Source organism: Schistocerca gregaria, chromosome 3 (assembly GCF_023897955.1).
Source record: "Schistocerca gregaria isolate iqSchGreg1 chromosome 3, iqSchGreg1.2, whole genome shotgun sequence".
NCBI lineage: Eukaryota > Metazoa > Arthropoda > Insecta > Orthoptera > Acrididae > Schistocerca > Schistocerca gregaria.
Window position 1 is genome coordinate 657,566,809 of NC_064922.1, and position 24,885 is coordinate 657,591,693.

Here is a 24,885-nt window from a genome sequence, read left to right on the forward strand (position 1 = left end):
AAAAGTATTCTTCTTCGAGTACCAAATTATTTGCAAGTGGTGAGAGAGTCTTTAAGGTTCCTGCAACTAGCATCATTCTTTGGAGAAGAAGTTTATAGAGATTCCAGAAGCCAGCTATCCAGAGAAGAAGATCAGCTGTGTACAACAAGTAAGTTGACTCGTATAAGAGAAGTGGTAAGGTTGCAATCCAACTTCACACATACTTGCCATCAAAAATGTTAGACCTAATGTCCAGCATCGCTACCTTTTCTGGTTTTGGCTCTTGAGGAAGAATACCATTCCTCTACAGACATTCAGGCACTTCATTGAAAGTATTCCAAGAAGAGTTCAATGTGCCGTGAATGCAAATCATGGCCATATCCCATATTAATGTCCATCAATAAGTGTCTGGATACTTTTGATCAGCTACTGTAGTTGCTGATATACTTAATTATGAATATTTATACATTTAGTCACGTGTTTTTAATTTTAACTTATCATATTCACTTTCCTTACATTAGAAAAATCTGTTATAGATTTAAATTGATCTATGACAGGAGCAAAACTCTTGATGTTCAATTCTTCTGACCAGGAGAGCTCAGCTTCTGGAGCTCTGATACAGACTAGACGTGATGAAGATATGTTTATTTTTCACTTTGTACTGTGTTTCACTTTCCTACCCATGCAATCAGCTATTTCAGCAGCTTTCACCTCATATTGTCAAAGCTACCTTTTTGTTTTTGTGAAGCTTGCTAGGGATGCCAGCAACTGTGTTCTCATCCTTCAGAGGTTCTGTAGTCACTACTTTTGTTTACTCATACCAAGACATTATCCCAAAATACTATGTAGAGCTCCATTTTTATCTCTGAACATCTTATGTATAAACTTAAAAGCACTTAAATTTCAAAAAGTGTGTTATTTATTTCTTTGTAGCCTCACACGATGGCTCCTGTAACATCAGTTCAGGCTTACCAATACATTGTTGTACCCTTTTTTCACATAAGAATGGGTTTGTCAGTCTCTGCTATTTTCAGGGAAGCCATCAGGACTTTATGCTTGTTTGTTGAAGCTGTAAAAACATGTAGTTTTTCCAAAACTTCAAAAAATCTTACAGTACTCAGGCAACCCTCGGTTGTTCCTTTCTCTACAAAACTGAATGAATGCCTTGCTCAAGGTATCCATACTGCTAAATTATTTTTTGCTAGGAACAACTTGGCCATTGTACTTCTCATTCAGTGGAGAAGCATTATCTTAACATTGACCATGTCAGTTCTTACTGTATGTGTCACTATCTTTCAATTATTTTCTCAAGACTTGCCCTCTGGTTTGTGTCCCTGGTTAGGCTTGAAGTAGAACTCACTTTAAATTGCCAAAATCCTGTTAACCATTCATTTAAAAGTCTTAGCAACTTTGCCAACAGAAATGGCATGCATTTGACCATGAACTATGAGAATTAATAATGGGGAAATGTGAAGTTTGAGATGTGAATGCTGACTTAATTTACATCAGAAGTTCAGTAAAAAGCTCAGCTACGTCTATATCATGTACAATTATAAGAGAGCCTGCACCACAGTATCAAAATAGACATATAAATTTAAACAACAAACAATCCAGGATGCAATGTAATTTAATTTTAAATTGTTACGGTGTGGGCCCCTTTGTGGTGTAGGCCTGTAGCTTTCAGCCTAGGTAGCCTGCACATGAATGTGATCCTGGGTACAATTACAAAAATATGCAATAGATTTTAGGATCATGGCAGCCATTTCCAAAGCCTTCATGAATGTGGAAAGGATTTCTCAAATATTTATTTCCTGTCCATAATTAAAAGTATTTTCTGATGCTACTGTATTTGGCTGCTTTTCATCAGTTCTCTTATTAAATAAGGTATAAGGAGGAATGGATTGCTTCCCAGCAGCCACCAAAACAGTTATATGTTTGTGTACTGCTTCGCTGAAGTTGCTTCAGAGAGTAAGGAAATAAATTTTATTCAAGCAGTATCCCATGTGCAAGGAAAAGCCGGTGCAATTGTAGTATGGTAAGAGTTCTACGGATTTTTCAACAAAAACTGTTTCACCCCACAAAGTCTGTCACCACAATTGTGTACGGCTAACCTTGAGGTTGAGAGTCATTTGTATAGTGGTTCAAGCTAGAGAGATAAGACGAATTATTGATTGTACTTACAATGTTCCATAATCACTCTTCATTATGATTACTGAAGTTTGCCCAGGGCTTAAAGTTCTGATGGACTGTTGGTGTTGATCAGTCCCCTACTCTGGGACCATAGGCTGACCAAACTCATGCTCAGACTTTTCTGACTGTGGACTTTGTCTAAAAGGATGCTTGTTAAACATCTTGTAAAGTAAGTAAGTGTACTAAACAAGAAAAGAAAATTGCTGAATAGAAAAGTATTTGATTTTGATTTATTGATCCATTTTCATCTACAGCTGCACAATGTGCAAGAAATATTTGGATTTTTATGTTAATACTAACAGTTTTACATATAATATACCTTTGTACTCAATAACACACATTAATATATTAATAAATGATGTGAATACTTAAATAAATGTTGTTACACTATATACAGAGAGATAAAATACAAATGTTCTTCTGAATGAGACTTCATTGGATCAACATAGCAAAATTATTTTTTTAGGTATTCATTTACTGTGTCAAAGCAGTGATCAACCAAGTACGACTTCAATTTAGATTTGAAGTGACCAATATTTTGTATGTGTCTAATGGTATCTGGTAAGGCACTGTATAGTTTGATACTAGGATAGATAAGACCGTTTTGAAATAACTTTGTGTTGGCGCTTTGAACATGTACATCCAATTTTTGTCTTATATCATAGCTGTGTATCGTGTGATTCTGAGTGATGAGTGGTCTTTTTGCATGTAAATTTTGCTTTAAATACATTATATTTTCAAGTATATATATGCAAGGAAGTGGCAGGACCATACTTTTTTGAAACAGTGGTCTACATGATTTGTGATTATCTACCTCTTCCATTATTCTTATAATTTTTTTTATTTTTAGTTTTCAGTGTTTTGATGGCATCTCCAGAATTTCTCCAGAACATAATCCCTTTCCGGAGGTGAGAGTGTACCACTGCATAATGTACACACTTAAGAGTGCAGTAGCTGGCACAATTTTTTAATTGATGTAACACAAAACAAGAAGCACTTAGCTTTTTGTTCATTTGTTCAATATGTGCTTTCAATTTCAAGTTGTCTTCTAGATGATGTCCAAGAAATTTGGTACAGGCTGTTTTGGCAATTGTCTGTCCATATAGCTCTAGATTGGGTGATATCAGATTTTTTGTTTGTGCTGTGTGTATATAAATAGCTACAGTTTTTCCAGTGTTTATTATTAAGTCATTGTCATCAAAGTAACATGTTAGCCTGTCAGTGGCTTCTCTCATGTTTTTTACAAGAGTTTCTTCTGCATTTCCTCTAATCAGAACACTCGTATCATCAGCAAATGAAATATTTTACTGCTGTCATTGCCTATGTTTAGGTCATTTACATAGAGTAAGAACAGAACAGGACTCATTACTGATCCATGTGGCACTTCATATTTAACAGCCAGTAGCTTGGAATTATATTTCCTAATGACATTATCCCTTTCCTGATCTATTTCCACATATTGTTCCCTGTTTTTAAGATAAAAGCTGAGCTAGTTGTTAGATGAAAGATTCATTCTGGTTCTGTTTGCTAGTGTGCTCACAGAAATATCATAAAATTATAATTATTGGTACAGTTCAAAGAGCCTTTCTTCACTTTTTCTGAAAATGGGACATCAAGTCTAAAACAAAGAGAATTGTTGTAAACAGAAAGCCAGTGCATAAACTTACGACAGAAACTGTGTTGAAAGTGGGAAGACGACAGTTAAAAATACTACTCATGAATATTTATAGTGTTTGCTTTTTACATCACTGTTTTATTTCCAAGTGATTATGATTCATTCATTAACTGGCCTTGTAAGGGTGACTAAATACTGCTGTGCATCGGTACGTCCTCTTAATCCAAAAATGAAATTTTTTAAAGTAGGTACATTGGTAGAACCATCAGTCTTTGTTTGACAAGACACGGTTTTCTTGTTGGTTGTCTGACATGCAATTGTAGATCGTTTATGGCTCTGGTAAGTCTGAGTGCTATGTGTTTTACTTCTGCAGATGTTAGCCTGTAAAAAAAAGTACACTTAAAAATTATACTTCAAAATAAGTAACATTGTAATGTAAATTTGACTTGTTATTGTGTTCCAAAATGTCTCACAAAACACGGTTCTAATGAAATGATTAAGTTTTTTGTCTGCTCACATATGAGTATTGTACTAATTTATGCAAAGAATTACAAAGAACTACTCTGTAATGGTGCTGTGCACAACATTATTTTGTTACCAAGGTTGGCAGCAACAGAAAAAATCCTACATTAATTCCTTTAACTTCATCATAATGTAGTGATACAAAACAAAAGAACAATTTAACATTCCTCACACTCATAAAATATTTGATGGGTAAAAATTCATGTAAAAAGCCGCTAGGCAAACTTTTGGAGAACTAGACATTAAATTTAGATTTACCGAACAAGTCCCACTACTTAAATGCTGGATACAAACTGTATGCTGTAGGATGACTTCTTCTGACAACTCAGTACTTGTGTCTATTGTAGGAAAAGTCAGAAATGCCATCACTATATTTGAGTGAGAACTGTTGTCATTTTGGACATTGTATGTAGACATGCCAGAACAGTACCAATCAGTCAATTTTAATGATGTATTGTTAGCTTGTGGGAGACTGGATAGTACTTTAAGGCAAATAAATGACACATTGGAAGTCAGAAGTTAGCTGAATGGCAACATCTGTGCCTGTGGCCTGAGAAAGCTACACATGCCCACAGGTTTGATTATGACTGGACTCCAGGACTTCCATTTCAGATAAGTGGTAACTGTGGATCACATTGTGCTGTCACAGTTGCCAAATCATATGAGATCCACAGTATAAATTAAAAGCATATCTCTACTCAAATTGTCAGCGAGAGTCATCAGGAATGAAAGAAAGACAGATCAAGATTTTCTTTACTGTAAGTGAAGACATCATTATATTTTAGTAAGACTGAACAGCTGAGTGCCTCAAGAATTTCGGTGTAAGTTCTAGAGACACTCGGCTTTCCACCATCTCGAACACCTGATATTTTAAGTATGAGGCTGAGAGAGTGGAGATGTGTCTACCTCAAGGCCCATTTCTGTGTGTGCAGGATGGGCATGTTGTTGTTGTTGTGGTCTTCAGTCCTGAGACTGGTTTGATGCAGCTCTCCATGCTACTCTATCTTGTGCAAGCTTCTTCATCTCCCAGTACCTACTGCAACCTACATCCTTCTGAATCTGCTTAGTGTAGTCATCTCTTGGTCTCCCTCTACAATTTTTACCCTCCACGCAGCCCTCCAATACCAAATTGGTGATCCCTTGATGCCTCAGAACATGTCCTACCAACCGATCCCTTCTTCTGGTCAAGTTGTGCCACAAACTTCTCTTCTCCCCAATTCTGTTCAATACTTCCTCATTAGTTATGTGATCTATCCATCTAATCTTCAGCATTCTTCTGTAGCACCACACTCCTCATTAGTTATGTGATCTATCCATCTAATCTTCAGCATTCTTCTGTAGCACCACACTTCGAAATCTTCTATTCTCTTCTTGTCCAAACTATTTATCGTCCTTGTTTCACTTCCATACATGGCTACACTCCATACAAATACTTCCAGAAATGACTTCCTGAATGTTAACAAATTTCTCTTCTTCAGAAACGCTTTCCTTGCCATTGCCAAATAGCTTCCCAAATAGCAAAACTCCTTTACTACTTTAAGTGTCTCATTTCCTAATCTAATTCCCTCAGCATCACCCTACTTAATTCGACTATATTCCATTATCCTCGATTTGCTTTTGTTGATGTTCGTCTTATATCCTCCTTTCAAGACACTATCCATTCCGTTCAATTGCTCTTCCAAGTCCTTTGCTGTCTCTGACAGAATTACTATGTCATTGGCGAACCTCAACATTTTGATTTCTTCTCCATGGATTTTAATACCTACTCTGAATTTTTCTTTTGTTTCCTTCACTGCTTGCTCAATATACAGATTGAATAACATCGGGGAGAGACTACAACCCTGTCTCACTCCCTTCGCAACCACTGCTTCCCTTTCATGTCCCTCGACTCTTATAACTGCCATCTGGTTTCTGTACAAATTGTAAACAGCCTTTCGCTCCCTGTATTTTACACCTGCTATCTTCAGAATTTGAAAGAGAGTATTCCAATCAACATTGTCAAAAGTTTTCTCTAAGTCTACAAATGCTAGATCGTAGGTTTGCCCTTCCTTAATCTAGCTTCTAAGGTAAGTCGTAGGGTCAGTATTGCCTCACGTCTTCCAACATTTCTATGGAATTCAAACTGATCTTCCCCGAGGTCAGCTTCTACTAGTTTTTCCATTTGTCTGTAAAGAATTCGCGTAAGTATTTTGCAGCTGTGACTTATTAAACTGACAGTTTGGTAATTTTCACATCTGTCAACACCTGCTTTCTTTGGGATTGGAATTATTATATTCTTCTTGAAGTCTGAGGGTATTTTGCCTGTCTCATACATCTTGCTCACCAGATGGTAGAGTTTTGTCAGGACTGGCTCTCCCAAGGCCATCAGTAGTTCCAATGGAATGTTGTCTACTCCGGGGGCCTTGTTTTGACTCAGGTCTTTCAGTGCTCTGTCAAACTCTTCACGCAGTATCGTAACTCCCATTTCATCTTCATCTACATCCTCTTCCATTTCCATAATATTGTCCTCAAGTACATCGGAGTTGTATAGACCCTCTATATACTCCTTCCACCTTTTTGCTTTCCCTTCTTTGCTTATAACTGGGTTTCCATCTGAACCCTTGATGTTCATACAAGTGGTTCTCTTATCTCCAAAAGTCTCTTTTATTTTCCTACAGGCAGTATCTACCTTACCCCTAGTGAGATAAGCCTCTACATCCCTACATTTGTCCTCTGGCCATCCCTGCTTAGCCATTGTGCACTTCCTGTCAATCTCATTTTTGAGACATCTGTATTCCTTTTTGCCTGCTCCATTTACTGCATTTTTATATTTTCTCCTTTCATCAATTAAATTCAATATTTCTTCTGTTACCCAAGGATTTCTACTAGCCCTCATCTTTTTACCTGCTTGATCCTCTGCTGCCTTCACTACTTCATCCCTCAAAGCTACCCATTCTTCTTCTACCGTATTTCTTTCCCCCATTCCTGTCAATTGCTCCCTTATGCTCTCCCTGAAACTCTGTACAACCTCTGGTTCTTTTAGTTTATCCAGGTCCCACCTCCTTAAATTGCCACCTTTTTGCAGATTCATTAGTTTTAATCTGCAGGTCATAACCAATAGATTGTGGTCAGAGTCCATATCTGCCCCTGGAAATGTCTTACAATTTAAAACCTGGTTCCTAAATCTCTGTCTTACCATTATATAATCTATATGATACCTTTTAGTACCTCCAGGGTTCTTCCATGTATACAACCTTCTTTTATGATTCTTGAACCAAGTGTTAGCTATGATTAAGTTGTGCTCTGTGCAAAATTCTACCAGGCGGCTTCCTCTTTCATTTCTTTGCCCCAGTCCATATTCACCTACTACGTTTCCTTCTCTCCCTTTTCCTACTACCGAATTCCAGTCACCCATGACTATTAAATTTTCGTCACCCTTCACTATCTGAATAATTTCTTTTATTTGATCATACATTTCTTCAATTTCTTCATCATCTGCAGAGCTAGTTGGCATATAAACTTGTACTACTGTAGTAGGTGTGGGCTTCGTATCTATCTTGGCCACAATAATGCGTTCACTATGCTGTTTGTAGTAGCTTACCTGCATTCCTATTTTCCTATTCATTATTAAACCTACTCCTGCATTACCCCTATTTGATTTTTTGTTTATAACCCTGTAGTCACATGACCAGAAGTCTTGTTCCTACTGCCACCGAACTTCACTAATTCCCACTATATCTAACTTTAACCTATCCGTTTCCCTTTTTAAATTTTCTAACCTACCTGCCCGCTTAAGGGATCTGACATTCCACGCTCCTATTCATAGAACGCCAGTTTTCTTTCTCAATGGGCATGTATCAGAAGACTACTGCAATAGTGATAGCCAATTGGCATGGACAAGTGTTTGCCGCTTGGGTGATAGAAGCTAGATGTTCAGTACAAGGAGCAAGCAGGCTTTATTCCTCGATGGTTAATGACTTCATTTTTTTTTTAACAAATGCATTATGTATTGAACTAAAGATACTTACATTTGTTTTTCTGGTATTGGACTTGCTAGAAGCCAATCATTTCAGGGGTAGAAAAGAAGTCTATTTTGAAATTCCTTTAACCAGCTATAATATTTGGTGAAGAAGAGTTTGTGAAGATCGACGGAGCCATCTGATCTGAGAGGAAGATCTGCTGCACACAATATGTAAGTCAACTGCAAGAGATGTGTGAGTGTTGCATCCCAGTACCACACTGTGTCGTCTCATCAGAAAGTGTTAGAACAGTAACATGGATTGATATGCCTGTGAATAGCTTCCTAATTATATTGGAAGACAATAGGGTAAGAGGCCCCTACTGCTCACACACTTGCTGAAAACAGTATTTCCACATAATTCACAAATCTGCATAATTGACCCTGCATTAAATCATTTGAGAGGATGAACTGGTGGATACAGCTTGAAGGAAGTGTTTTGATATGTTTGAAAGAATAGCTTTACATATTACATAAATGATATCTCTGTGTCAATAAATACCTAGGCATCAAGGTGATAATACAACATATTGATCAGGGATCTCAACTTCACAAGATTTAACCACTGAAATAACAGTAAGTCTGAACAAAGGCTTTAGGATAATGGTTCAATTCTGACTCAAAACTAAATTTTATACAGTTGCAGACAGTGAATGATAGTTTGGAAGCTTCTGAAATGACTTGCAAACTATCATTTACTGTTGGAACTGTATAAAATAAGATGAAATACACTTAACAATCAACTGCTTTGGAAAACAGGTTTATCATGTTTTGTTCTGTGACCTTTGTCCCCTAACTTAATCACAAGTAAAATAGACATTTATGTGTTTGGCTGTGCTATAAGGCAAATTACACACACACACACACACACACACACACACACACACACACACACACACAAATATACATAAAATATATAGAGCTCCTGGCAATGTAGGTGCAAGAGCTGTTACTGCCTTTCCAGCACTGCATTCAGGCTAAGAGGGGCATTTGCATCACTTGATCTATACTTTCAGAATAAGACCTCTATAATCTTTAACCGGTAACAAAAAACACATGTTATGTTGAAAGAACCTAGTATATCAATAGAAAACTACTAAATATTTTTCAAAAGAGAAACATATAGTGAGACAATATGTGGTATCGTTAGCTACGATGCCATGGCATAGGTGCAAGTTTTTAAGTTGGCACTACGACAGACACCCCAGCTTTTGTTTCCCACCTGGAAGGTGGCACCTGGGTCTGCTCCTGAAAACTGAAAGGTAGGCCGAAGGTAGGAAGCTAGGAGGAGCAGGTGAGACAGAACTCTCAGCACTGCAGTGTGAACTAAAATCACCTTTACTTAACTTTGCGTACAAGTAGAAACAATGTTGCTAGGGCATCTCCTTGGAATCAATCTGAATCTGGAGCGACGCTCGTAGAGCTCCACAGCACCAGCTAGAGGGCGCTGTCATCAGTGTCTGTCATAGTGACAACTTAAGAACTTGTACCTACGTAGTGGCTTTGTAGCTATTGATACCACACAATATGTGAAAAAGGAGATCCAAGACAGACTAATTTAATGAAATTACTTTTTATCACTTTGAACATAAATTTTCATACAGCAAGGCCAGAGTAATTAAGCTAGGTGCAACAAGCAGCAGCCCAAGGGCTCAAATTCCAAGACAAGTACGTTTACTAAAGTTGTCTAATGTTCAAAAGCTACATAAACTCTTCAAACTATAGTACAGTATGAAATTAGATATCAAATGCAGAGTGAGTGAATTAAATGTTGTACTGTGTTTGTAATCACTGTTTTGACCATCAGTCTTCTGACTGGTTCGATGTGGCCCACCACGAATTCCTCTCCTGTGCTAACCTCTTCATCTCAGAGTAGCACTTGCAACCTACTTCCTTTATTATTTGCTGGATGTATTCCAGTCTCCGTCTTCCTCTATAGTTTTTGCATTCTACAGCTCCCTCTAGTACCATGGAAGTCATTCCCTCATGTCTTTACAGATACTCTATCATCCTGTCCCTTCTCCTTATCAGTGTTCTCCACGTATTCCTTTCCTCTCCGATTCTGCACAAAACCTCCTCATTGCTTACCTTATCAGTCAACCTCATTATCAACATTTGTCTGTAGCACCACATCTCAAATGCTTCAATTCTTTTCTGTTCCAGTTTTTGCACAGTCCACGTTTCACTACCATATAACGCTGTCTGTACTCCAGACGTACATTCCCAGAAATGTCTTCCTCAAATTGAGGCTGATATTTGACATTAGTAGACTTCTCTTGGCCAGGAACGCCCTTTTTGCCATTACTAGTCTGATTTTGATGTCCTGCTTGTTCCATCTGTCACTTGTTATTTTACTGCCTAGGTATCAGAATTCCTCAACTTCATCTACTTTACTTCATGACCATTTATCCTGATATTTAGTTTCTCGCTGTTCTCATTTCTACTACTTCTCATTACCTTTGTCTTTTTTTCAAAATTACCACTCCATTCTTGGTCATCCACTCTTATTATTTATTCCTTCTTGGCTGTTGTACATATTGTATATGACCCATCTCTCCCTATAGCTTACCCCTATTTTTCTCAGAATTTCGAACATCTTGCACCATTTTACATTGTCTAATGCTTTTTCCAGTTCAACAAATCCTATGAACGTGTCTTGATTTTTATTTAGTCTCGTTTCCATTATAAACCGCAACATCAGAATTGCCTCTCTCATGCCTTTACCATTTTGTCTCAGCTTCCCTGCACTTCCTACTTCTTTCATTCCTCAGAGACTTGTATTTCTATATTCCTGAGTCTTCCAGAACATTTTTGTTCTTCCTACTTTCAACATTGAATTAAAGTATTCCTTCTCTATCCATGGTTTCTTCACAGTTACCTTCTTTGAACCTATGTTTTACTTCCAAACTTCTGTGATGGCCCTTTTTAGAGATGTCCATTCCTCTTCAACTGTACTGCCTACTGCGCTATTCCTTATTGCTGTATGTATAGAGTTAGAGAACTTCAAGCATATCTTGTCATTCCTTAGTACTTCCGTATTCCACTAATTTGCGTATGGATTCTTCCTGACTAATGTGTTAAACTTTAGTCTACTCTTCACCACTACCATATTATGATCTGAGTCTATATCTGCTCCTGGCTGTACCTTACAATCCAGTATCTGATTTCGGAATCTCTGTCTGACCATGATGTAACCTAACTGAAATCTTCCTATATCACCCAGCCTTTTCCAAGAATACCTTCTTCTCTTGTGATTCCTGAACAGAGCATTTGCTATTACTAACTGAAGTTTATTACAGAACTCAATTAATCTTTTTCCTCTCTTATTCCGTGTCCCAAGCCCATATTCTCCTGCAAGCTTTTCTTCTACTCCTTCCCCTACAACTGCATTCCAGTCCCCCATGACTATTAGATTTTCATCTCCCTTTACATACTGTATTACCCTTTCAATATCCTCATACACTTTCTCTATCTCTTCATCTTCAGCTTCCGATGTTGTCAGTGTTGGTTTGCTGTCGATTCTGATAATAATAACCCTATCACTGAACTGTTCACAGTAACACACTCTCTGCCCTACCTTCCTATTCATAATGAATCCTACTCCTATTATACCATTTTCTGCTGCTGTTGATATTACCCTATACTCATCTGCCCAGGAATCCTTGTCTTCTTTCCACTTCACTTCACTGACCCCTTCTATATCTAGACTGAGGCTTTGCATTTCCCTATTCAGATTTTCTAGTTCCCTACCACATTCAAGCTTCTGATATTCGATGCCCTCACTCGTAGAATGTTATTTCGTTGATTATTCACTCTTTTTCTCATGGTAACCTCCCCCTTGGCAGTTGCCTCCTGGAGATCCGAATGGGGACTATTCCAGAATCTTTTGCTAAAGGAGAGATCATCATGACACTTCTTCAATTACAGGTCACATGTCATGTGGGAACGCAATACGTGTCTTTAATGCAGTGGTTTCCATTGCCTCCTGCATCATCATGCCATCGATCTTAGTTGATTCTTCCACCTTCAGGGGCAGTTTCACACCCCTACGAGAAGAGAGTACCCTGAACCTCTGTCTGCTCATCCGCCCTCTTTGAAAAGGCTGTTGGCAGAATGAGGCTGACTTCTTATGCCGGAAGTCTTCAGCTGCCAGTGCTGATTATTAATCAAAATTTAAGGAGAGGTTTGAACCCAGAGATGTGGTGCTACAGAAGAATAATGAAAATTAGGTGGGCTAGTAACATAAGGAATGGGGAGGTTCTCTACAGAATGGGCGAGGAAAGGAACATATGGAAAATTCTGACAAGACGGAGGGAAAGGATGACAGGATGTTGATGTCTGTTAAGGTATCAGGATATAGCTTCCATGGTACTATCAGGAGCTGTAGAGAGTAAAAACTGTGGAGGAAGACAAGGATTGGAACACATCCAGCAAATAATTGAAGATGTAGGTTGCAGTTGCTACTGTGGGATGAAAAGTTTGGCACAGGAGAGAAATTCACAGCAGGCTCAATCAAACCAGTCAGAAGACAGATGACAAAAAAGTGGAATTAGAAGAAGGTTTTGCTACTAACAGTTTCAATGGTAACTGTTGTGGTATGTGGGCCACTGTACTAATTAAAAGTTTTCCATGAAATAATAACCTTCACTCACTTGATTTTCTACAATACTGTCATGATAATTTTGATGGTAGTATGACTGATCTGTTTACTATAAAGTTTGTAGAAACATTTTTGTATGGGGGAGCACTATCTTGGGCTAACCAATACAGAGATGACTTTATTTATGGAAATACAAAGTACAATCAGCTACAAATTTAACATATTCGCATACACCTTTACCTTTAACCCAAATAAATACAGACTCATTTTGATCAATTTTTCTTTTGCTAAGAGTGTACAAGACAAGAGAAGATGTTGAGTCATAAGCTGATTTACCAAAATCTTTACTACCAATTTCAAACATATGATAGGTACGTTAGGCAATTACATCTCTATCATTAAAACTTTCAAGACCAGGTACACTAGAAACAAAACTGTTGCATCCTTGAACCTCCGGTTCTAGATGTACCCTAGTCCGGTTAGTGGCTGATGCTACGGATCTTTATTTATGGAAATACAAAGTACAATCAGCTACAAATTTAACATATTCACATACACCTTTACCTTTAACCCAAATAAATACAGACTCATTTTGATCAATTTTTCTTTTGCTACGAGTATAGAAGACAAGAGAAGACGTTGAGTCATAAGCTGATTTACCAAAATCTTTACTACCAATTTCAAACATATGATAGGTACGTTAGGCAATTACATCTTTATCATTAAAACTTTCAAGACCAGGTACACTAGAAACTCCGCTACCACCTCTTACTATGGCAACGATGAACCATCCATTTCCATGTGAGAAAGTGTCGTTTATATCTAAACTAAAATTAAGCAAAAGAAAAATTAATCAAATTGAGCGTGTATTTATTTGGGTTAAAGGTAAATGTGTATGTGAATATGTTAAATTTGTAGCTGATTATACTATGTATTTCCATAAATAAAGATCTGTAGCATCAGCCACTAACCGGACAAGGGTACATCTAGAACCGGAGGCTCAAGGAGGCAACAGTTTTGTTATGTAACCACTCTTACCGCTTGGCGTTGGCGGTGCACCAGTGGGGACGTGCACACGCAGATCTACTAGTGTGCGCATCCGGGATAACGTTCCACTGGCCACTGCGAAAACTCTAAGTCCTTATCTAAGGTCAATGCCCTCGCACAGTATATAAGTGAGTGCGCTCTCGCGCACCTCCCATGCATCCACTGGTACTTTGTAACCAGGCAATCACCTGGACAATGACTGCTACATACCTCGGAGTCATTCTTGATCGACAACTAAACTGGAAGGCTTACGTCACCGCTGTCCACTAGAAGACGTCTCAGAGGGCTGGAGCATTATACCCCAAGCTCAATACATCCTCGCTCTCTGTCGACAATGGACTGCGTCTCTATTGCACCTGCATTCGTCCGGTCAAGGACTACGCATGTGAAGTCTGGGGCAATGCTGCCCCCTCTCACATTCGGAAAACTACAATGCCAACAGCATGCATAATTCCATCAATAAATGCAAAACCGCTTGGAAAGTAATTAACAGTGCTGCCACAGATATTAAAAAAGACAAAATTAACATCCCATCACAAACACTCAATCAGTTTTTTTATTAATTCAATGAAAGAAACAGGAGACGCAATTATCAAACCAGACATTAGTCCATCAGAGTTACTCACCCAAAATTGGGGTAGACAGTCACTAAATACAAGCATGCCAACCTTCTCCGAAGTATCACCTAGATATGTACAAGGGGTCATAAAACAACTGAAATCATCTGATAGCTTAGATATATATGGCATATCATGCAACCTGCTAAAAAAAGTGTGTGATTGCATTCTGTACCCTTTAACCCAATGCATAAACAAGTGCTTAATTGAGGGATATTTTCCTGATGAGTTAAAACTGTCTGGGATTGTCGCAGTATACAAAAAGGGAGATAAAGACTCTTCATCTAGTTACAGGCCTATATCAATAGTACCCACATTCTCCACGGTAATAGAATGCATCATGTACCAACAATTATCATCTCACTTTGAGAATCTAGGAATAATTAATGCTACACAATATGGGTTTAGGAAGAATCTGTCGACCATTGATGCAATGAACACAGTAGTCAGTTACATCCTCAAAGTTTTTGTGAACAAAGGATTTGCTCAGGTCTCATTCTGTGACCTAAGCAGGGCTTTTGAATGTGTTGAGTACACACCACTACTAGAGAAACTAGAATTATATGGCATCAAAGGAAACAATCTCAGACTATTAAAAGCTTATCTCAACAACCATAAACAGGTAGTTTGTGTTGGTAAGGAAATGTCAAACATAGAAAATGTCAAAGTAGGTGTGCCTCAGGGATCTGTACAGGGACCCTTCCTGTTTCTGATAATGATCAATTACCTCCCCTCGTTTTTAGATCCACCACTGTGTTGTATGCAGATGATACAACTTTTCTTCATAGCAGTAACAATCTTAATGATCTTAAAACCTGTGCTGAAAATACACTCCCTCATGCAGCATATTGGTTCAGAGCAAATGGTTTCCTGGTAAATGAAAATAATACTAAGCACATAATCTTCATTCTAAGAGACAAACCACTATCTGATGACCCTAGTTCTGTTAAATTCCTAGGAGTTTATTTAGACGAAAAGTTATCCTGGGGCCAACATGTAAACTATATTAGTAGTAAGCTATCTAGGGTAATTTATTTATTAAGACAGCTCAGAAATTGTGTACCTGAAACATACATCACATCATCTTATTTTGCATTTTTCCAAAGTATAATATCCTATGGCATTATCTTGTGGAGTAACTGTAGTCATATACATGACATCCTATTATTGCAGAAGAAAGCCATTAGGATAATTACAAATTCTTCACATAAGGCTCACTGCAAACTCTTATTTACTAAACAAAAAATTATGACAGTAATAAACCTCTATATATACAATGTCTTAATCTTTACGAAGAAGAACCTACAAGATGTGAAACATAGAGAAAATGTACATTGTTACAACACAAAAAGCATCAAACACATACACAAGCCTTACCACAGACTATCAATAAATAACTATGAAGTCACAGGGCATAAACTATTTAATAAGCTGCCACATGCTATACAGGATCTTCCTGAACATACATTCAAAGAAAGACTGCATGAATGGTTTATTGCCCACCGGTTCAATGATATCAATGAATTCTTCAACTGTAAAATGCAGTAATCCAACAGATGCCCCATTGTACATTTATTGTAATATAAGCTAAAATATTTCAGTAGTCAATACCTTATCACACTGTATTATAAATTGTAACTTCATTTAACATTGTCAATTGCTGTAATGACCTAAAGATAATAAAATCTTTATTATTATTAAAATCTTTATTATTATTGTGCTGGTCAGAAGCTGAAAAAACTAGGCTAGAAATTGAATTCTTAAATTGACCATGTTGTAGAGAAATTAATGGTAGTATGAAAGAATTTTGTGAGTTGCAGAAGTTGCAGATGCAAAAAGTTAGTTTATTGCCCGGAAAGTTAAAACTGGTGAAACTGACAATTACATACCTACAGTGGAAGAAGCTATGCCAGGTAGCAATAGTACGAAGAGTGAAGAGGATATTGTAGAAAGTTACAGTGAAATTAGTGAAGAATACGTGACTCTCAATAGTAGTGCAAATAGTAAAGATGTTGTTGAAGATACTGAAGAGAGGATAGGAAGTGAGATTGACTTTTATGAAGAATTAGATGTTATGATTTATGTGGCGATTAAAGATGAAATATTAGAGGACAGTATTTACAAGGACAATGGTGAATGTGTTTAAGAGGTCAGAACCATGATAGGAAGGCAGACAAATGTGAAGTTTTACCATTTGATATTAGTAAAGCAGTAAACAGTTGTAAAGATGAAAAGGAATATACAAGATCTAAAAAATAATGAAATTTTAATGGTAGTTTAGGATTATTTTCACAATGAGAGTCGTGATCGTAGAATAAAAGATACACTGAAAAAGGTATGTGAAAGTTTCCATCCAGAATGGTGGGATGAGACAAGAAATGATAGAGAACTGATATGTCTATTAGTACCATACAACAGAAAGTACACATACCAAAAAAAATGTTTTGCATCATCCCAGTTCCCAGAACTCCTGAAGATAGTAGTTGACTGAGGATGTTGTATCACAGACACAGTCCCTTTGGCTGTTCAGAGATGACACTAAACCCACCAAATGATGTAAACAACCATGTATGAGCAGCACCTATTACACAGAGGGAGTCCAACAGTCTATCAGCTCCAGTCATTCCACCAGGAAGGAGGTACATGGCGTGTAGTTTAACTACGCCTAGACAGTCAGTACCATGGTTTGATCATGTCTGCATTGTTACTTTGTGCCAGGAAGACTCTCAACAAGGAACATGTCCAGACATCTTGGAGTCAACCAAAATGATTTTGTTTGGACACGTAGGAGATACAGAGAGACAGGAACTGTCGATGACATGCCTCGCTCAGCCCACCCAAGGGATACTACTGCAGTGGATGACCGCTACCTATGGATTATGGCTCAGAGGAACTCTGGCAGCAATGCCACCATGTTGAATAACGCTTTTCGTGCAGCCACAAGCCATCGGGTTATGACTCAAATTGTGCGCAATAGGCTGCATGATGCACAACTTCACTCCTGACGTCCATGGTAAGGTCCATCTTTGCAACCACGACACTATGCAGCGCAGTACAGATGGGCCCAATAACATGCTGAGTGGATTGCTCAGGACTGGCATCACGTTCTCTTCACTGATGAGTGTTGCATTGTTGCATATGCCTTCAACCAGACAATCATCGGAGTTGAGTTTGGAGGCAATCCGGTCTGGCAGAAAGCCTTAGACACACCGTCCAGCAAGTCGGCAAGATGGAGGTTCCCTGCTGTTCTGGGGTGGCATTATGTGGGGCTGATGTACGCCGCCTGTGGTCATGGAAGGTGCCATAAGGGCTGTACAATCCGTTAATGCCATCCTCTGACTGATAGTGCAACCATATTGGCAGCATATAGGCTGGGCATTCATCTTCATGGGCAACAATTCGCACCCCCATTGTGCACATCTTGTGAATGACTTCCTTCAGGATAATGATATCGCTCGACTAGATTCGCCAGCATGTTCTTCAGACATGAACCCTATCGAAAATGCCTGGGATAGATTGAAAATGGCTTTTTATGGACAATGTGACCCACCAACCACTCTGAGGGACCTATGCTGAATCACCTTTGAGGAGTGGGCCAACCTGAATGAACAGTGCCTTGATGAATTTGTTGATTAGTATGCCATGACGAATACAGGCATGCATCAATGCAAGAGAATGTGCAATTGGGTATTAGAGGTACCACTGTGTACTGCAGTCTGAACCACCACCTCAGAAGGTCTTGTTGTATGCTGGTACAACATGCAGTGCATTGTTTTCATGAGCAATAAAAAGGCTGAAGTGATGTTTATGTTGATCTCTATTCCAATTTTCTGTACAGGTTCCGGAACTCTTGGAACCAAGGTTATGCAAAACTTATTTGATGTGTATAGAACCACACATAAACAAAGATGATGTAAGAGATATGGGATTGGAAGAAATTGAGAAAGAGCTTTCACATGAAGCAGAAAACATAGATAATTGTGGTTATAAGTGCTGTGTCATATGAACAAAACACAGTCATGGCAAAGGCAGCACAGGCACAAAAATGCAAGTTGGTGCCAGTGCCATAAAGACTTGCCACTTGTGCAAATTCCACCTGTGACACTGGGGGTGCTGGGGATGAAGATATTGATGTCGATTCGGCCAATTGCTGGCTGAGAACTATCTGCCAATGACTGAACAACAATGGATAGAAGCCTACTCGGAAGATAGAAGAGGAGCTCTCACCCACTGGGCTATAAATCATCATCCAGGGTTGGCTTTGACAGGAAATGTCATTTAGTGAACTCTTAGAAGTGAACAGGCAATTGTTTCTGTTGCATTTTCTATGTACTGTGAGGTTTACCTATGATTATTTGCACTAGCCATTGAGGACCTTTTTTGTGTCACATTATATGCAGTAATCATTCACAAGTCACAAAAATTAGTAATCCTTTTTAACCCATTTGTGTGACTTTGTTATTAATTTGTTGGAGTGTTGTAGAACCCTCACTCCTTCCATTATTGCATTTCACAAATGCACAAACTTGGCCTACGGTAACAACAGTGGCAGCTCAGCCTCCACAGCAGTAGTGATGAGGCCTTTATAAAAATAAGGACGTCATCCATGGGAGCTCAATTTGTGGAGTATCTGGGAATTAAGTGATAGAATTAAACGCAGTCCAGCTGTTGAGTTACCTGCAATAGGGGTTAATATTAGAGGAGCTACTGGAAGATATAGTAAAACTGTGAACAAACAAATATTACTGTCATTTAGAATTAACATCATACCATTTGTTCAAGGTTCCCTTGTGATTCCCTAGTTGAGCAAGGAAATTATTTTGTGCATGGACTGGATTTTAAAAGCTAAAGAAGGATTCTATTGGAAAAATAGGGAATTAAGTTTTACTGGACCAAGAAATGGAATTTCTTCTCAAGCAAAACTGATATTTGTAAATAGCATAAATACTACTAATCAGGTCAGGGGTAGAGTATATGAATGCCAGAGGATAGTTTGAAGCAAATGAGGATTATCTTGAAGAGAGGAAAGATCTACAATATTATCATAGTTTAGTTGAAACCAAAGCAGAAGGTTCTGAGAAACATAATCAGAGTGAAAAAGGTCAATTTAAGGAAATTATTATGGGAATATGGTGATGTGTTTTAATGAGAAACCGAAGAGGGGAGGGGGGGGGGGGGGGTAAGCAATTACTTGTGTAAACTTATGCTGAGACAATGTGAACCATTTTTTATCAAACCCTATGGTATATATGTCTCAAGAACTACAAAAGATGGAAAGCTGGTGATTTATAGAAGGGAGTTACAGTGAATACAATAACCCACTCATAGTGATATGTGAAAAAGATGGAGGAATAAGACTTGTATTTGACTCAAAATAGTTAAACAAGATGTTGTTGTTGTTGTCTTCAGTCCTGAGACTGGTTTGATGCAGCTCTCCATGCTAATCTATCCTGTGCAAGCTGCTTCATCTCCCAGTACCTACTGCAACCTACATCCCTCTGAATCTGCTTAGTGTACTCATCTCTCGGTCTCCCTCTACGATTTTTACCCTCCACGCTGCCCTCCAATGCTAAATTTGTGATCCCTTGATGCCTCAAAACATGTCCTACCAACCGATCCCTTCTTCTAGTCAAGTTGTGCCACAAACTTCTCTTCTCTCCAATCCTATTCAATACCTCCTCATAAGTTATGTGATCTACCCATCTAATCTTCAGCATTCTTCTGTAGCACCACATTTCAAAAGCTTCTATTCTCTTCTTGTCCAAACTAGTTATCGTCCATGTTTCACTTCCATACATGGCTACACTCCAAACAAATACTTTCAGAAACGACTTCCTGATACATAAATCTATATTCGATGTTAACAAATTTCTCTTCTTCAGAAACGCTTTCCTTGCCATTGCCAGTCTACATTTTATATCCTCTCTACTTCGACCATCATCAGTTATTTTACTTCCTAAATAGCAAAACTCCTTCACTACTTTAAGTGTCTCATTTCCTAATCTAATTCCCTCAGCATCACCCGATTTAATTTGACTACATTCCATTATCCTAGTTTTGCTTTTGTTGATGTTCATCTTATATCCTCTTTTCAAGACACTGTCCATTCCGTTCAACTGCTCTTCCAAATCCTTTGCCGTCTCTGACAGAATTACAATGTCAGCAGCGAACCTCAAAGTTTTTACTTCTTCTCCATGAATTTTAATACCTCCTCCAAATTTTTCTTTTGTTTCCTTTACTGCTTGCTCAATATACAGATTGAATAACATCGGGGAGAGGCTATAACCCTGTCTCACTCCTTTCCCAACCACTGCTTCCCTTTCATGCCCCTCGACTTTAATAACTGCCATCTGGTTTCTGTACAAATTGTAAATAGCCTTTCGCCCCCCGGTATTTTACCCCTGCCACCTTTAGAATTTGAAAAAGAGTATTCCAGTCAACATTGTCAAAAGCTTTCTCTAAGTCTACAAATGCTAGAAATGTAGGTTTGCCTTTTCTTAATCTTTCTTCTAAGATAAGTCGTAAGGTCAGTATTGCCTCACGTGTTCCAACATTTCGACGGAATGCAAACTGATCCTCCCTGAGGTCTGCATCTACCAGTTTTTCCATTCGTCTGTAAATAATTAGCGTTAGTATTTTGCAGCCGTGGCTTATTAAACTGATAGTTCGGTAATTTTCACATCTATCAGCACCTGCTTTCTTTCGGATTGGAATTATTATATCCTTCTTGAAGTCTGAGGGTATTTCGCCTGTCTCATGCATCTTGCTCACCAGCTGGTAGAGTTTTGTCAGGACTGGTTCTCCCAAGGCCGTCAGTAGTTCTACTCCGGGGGCCTTGTTTCGACTCAGGTCTTTCAGTGCTCTGTCAAACTCTTCACGCAGTATCGTATCTCCCATTTCGTCTTTATCTACATCTTCTTCCATTTCCATAATATTGTCCTCAAGTACATCGCCCTTGTATAAACCTTCTATATACTCCTTCCACCTTTCTGCCTTCCCTTCTTTGCTTAGAACTGGGCTGCCATCTGAGCTCTTGATATTCATACACATGGTTCTCTTCTCTCCAAAGGTCTCTTTAATTTTCCTGTAGGCAGTATCTATCTTACCCCTAGTGAGATAAGCTTCTACATCCTTACATTTGTCCTCTAGCCATCCCTGTTTAGCCATTTTGCACTTCCTGTTGATCTCATTTTTGAGACGTTTGTATTCCTTTTTACCTGCTTCATTTACTGCATTTTTATATTTTCTCCTTTCATCAATTAAATTCAATATTTCTTCTGTTACCCAAGGATTTCTAGCAGCCCTCGTCTTTGTACCTACTTTATCCTCTGCTGCCTTCACTACTTCATCCCTCAGGGCTACCCATTCTTCTTCTACTGTATTTCTTTCCCCTATTCCTGTCAATTGTTCCCTTATGCTCTCCCTGAAACTCTGTGCAACCTCTGGTTCTTTCAGTTTATCCAGGTCCCATCTCCTTAATTTCCCACATCTTTGCAGCTTCTTCAGCTTTAATCTACAGGTCATAACCAATAGATTGTGGTCAGAGTCCACATCTGCCCCTGGAAATGTCTTACAACTTAAAACCAGGTTCCTAAATCTCTGTCTTACCATTATATAATCTATCTGATACCTTTTAGTATCTCCAGGGTTCTTCCACGTACACAACCTTCTTTCATGATTCTTAAACCAAGTGTTAGCCATGATTAAGTTGTGCTCTGTGCAAAATTCTACTAGGCGGCTTCCTCTTTCATTTCTTAGCCCCAATCCATACTCACCTACTATGTTTCCTTCTCTCCCTTTTCCTACACTCGAATTCCAGTCACCCATTACTATTAAATTTTCGTCTCCCTTCACTATCTGAATAATTTCTTTTATTTCATCGTACATTTCTTCAATTTCTTCATCATCTGCAGAGCTAGTTGGCATATAAACTTGTACTACTGTAGTAGGTGTGGGCTTCGTATCTATCTTGGCCACAACAATGCGTTCACTATGCTGTTTGTAATAGCTTACCCGCATTCCTATTTTCCTATTCATTATTAAACCTACTCCTGCATTACCCCTATTTGATCTTGTGTTTATAACCCTGCAGTCACCTGACCAGAAGTCCTGTTCCTCCTGCCACCGAACTTCACTAATTCCCACTATATCTAACTTCAACCTATCCATTTCCCATTTTAAATTTTCTAACCTACCTGCCCGATTAAGGGATCTGACATTCCACGCTCCGATCCGTAGAACGCCAGTTTTCTTTCTCCTGATAACGACATCCTCCTGAGTAGTCCCCGCTCAGAGATCCGAATGGGGGACTATTTTACCTCCGGAATATTTTACCCAAGAGGATGCCATCATCATTTAATCATACAGTAAAGCTGCATGTCCTCGGGAAAAATTACGGCTGTAGTTTCCCCTTGCTTTCAGCCGTTCGCAGTACCAGCACAGCAAGGCCATTTTGGTTAATGTTGCAAGGCCAGATCAGTCAATCATCCAGACTGTTGCCCCTGCAACTACTGAAAAGGCTGCTGCCCCTCTTCAGGAACCACATGTTTGTCTGGCCTCTCAACAGATACCCCTCCGTTGTGGTTGCACCTACGGTACGGCCATCTGTATCGCTGAGGCACGCAAGCCTCCCCACCAACGGCAAGGTCCATGGTTCATGGGGGGAGGTTAAACAAGATATTAGAATGAAAACTATTGGCCATGAAAATATAGATGAATATTAGATAATTCATAGATTTACCTCTGGATTTCATCAGATATCATCTGAACCTAATTTCATAAAATACACTGCTCTCCTATGTGGTAGTAGATCTCTGCAGTTCTGTGTTGTTCCTATTAGACTGAACATTTCTTTTTCAGGGCTTATGTGGCTTATATTTCTTTCTGGGGAAAGAATTACTCATGAAATTGATTATTTATGTAGATGATATCTCAATCATAGGAAAAAGTTGGGAAAGGCATTTGGAATTATATAGAGAAGTGGGGAGAAAAATAGTGGGAAGGGGGTATGCCACAACAGTTGGAAAAGTGTAAATGTGTTGTGAAACATTTAAAATTTCTTGGCCACAGAATTACCGAGGATGGAATTTTGCCTGAACCTGGGAATCAAGAATTTTGATGACTTTTGCCTGTTAATGATTCTGATGCTGGTAAGATATTGGTCCTGGAAATTAAGACCATATCAAAATCTCTCCACTAGTTACTCTGACTATCCTGGAGATACAAAAAGAAGCAAGCAAAGGACTTCAGTTTATTTATACAGAGAGATGAGGAATAATAAAACATTTTTATTCACTAATTAAAACACAGCTAGAGCTTATATTTTACGTTTGCCTGCAATAATGTTCACCTACTATGCTTTTGACGAATGATGAATGCCATGTTTATTCAAATGGAAAAATATACTTTTTTATGAGAAATAATACCAGATTAACAAGTTTCAGGTTTTTTACTTTACTTGCACTGTGAAACATTGCTTCTTGCTGAATTTCATGATTCTAGGACAACAGGAAAACCCAACAGGTTTTGATGAGTGGGTTTGTGAGTATCACAATATGTGACGTAAATGAGTGAATCTTTTGATTACATTTTTTACCATAGACCTTAGTGATATAAATTTGAACTTAATACACCAATGTGTTCTGGAGAAAAAGGAATCTTAAAAGATGGACAGACAAATAGACAGATAAAAATGACAATAAAATTTTGTGTGTGTCATAATTACAAAATAACAATTTTCAGATTTTTTCCTTCACTTGTACTGTGAAAGTTTGCATCTTGCTAAACTTCATAATTCTAGGTCCAGTTTTGATGAGTGAGTTTTCGATTATCAAAGTATGTGACATAACCGACTGTATCTTTTGATTGTATTGACTCATAAGCTTACAATTTTTACCCTATCAAGGGACTATAGGCCATAGTATCTGACGTAAATTTGAACTTGATATGCCAAATTGTTCCAGAGAAAAAGGGTCTTAGAAGACAGAAGATGGATAAAAAAAAAAGATAAAAAAAATTTTTTAGTGTCATTTACTTTCAAATTTGCAAATTTCAGATTGTTTCCTTTGCTTGTATTCTAAAACCTTGCTAGATGCCCAATTTCATAATTCTAGGTCAGCAGGAAGCACTCTATATGTTTTAATAAGAGTTTTTGAGTGTTAAAATATGTGACATAAATGGTCACATGTTATGATTGAAGTGACAGAAGCTTAAATTTATACACTTCCAAGGTGCCCTAGATCTTAATATGTGACATAAACAACTACATGTTCATGACAAAAAGGATTCTTAACAGTCAGATAGACAGACAGACGACAAA

General features: G+C 38.2%; 1 protein-coding gene across 2 annotated transcripts in view; it reads right to left on the reverse strand.

Moving 5' to 3' along the window:
- Positions 1-2,377: 2,377 nt before the first annotated feature.
- Positions 2,378-24,885, reverse strand: part of LOC126355990 (cilia- and flagella-associated protein 206-like) — a 315,199-nt gene continuing 292,691 nt past the window's right edge. For both annotated transcript variants that reach the window (XM_050006609.1, XM_050006610.1), the window contains one exon: positions 2,378-4,165. In XM_050006609.1, the coding sequence (XP_049862566.1) occupies positions 3,944-4,165 (222 nt within the window). In that variant the 3' untranslated portion in view covers positions 2,378-3,943. The remainder of the gene's footprint in view (positions 4,166-24,885) is intronic.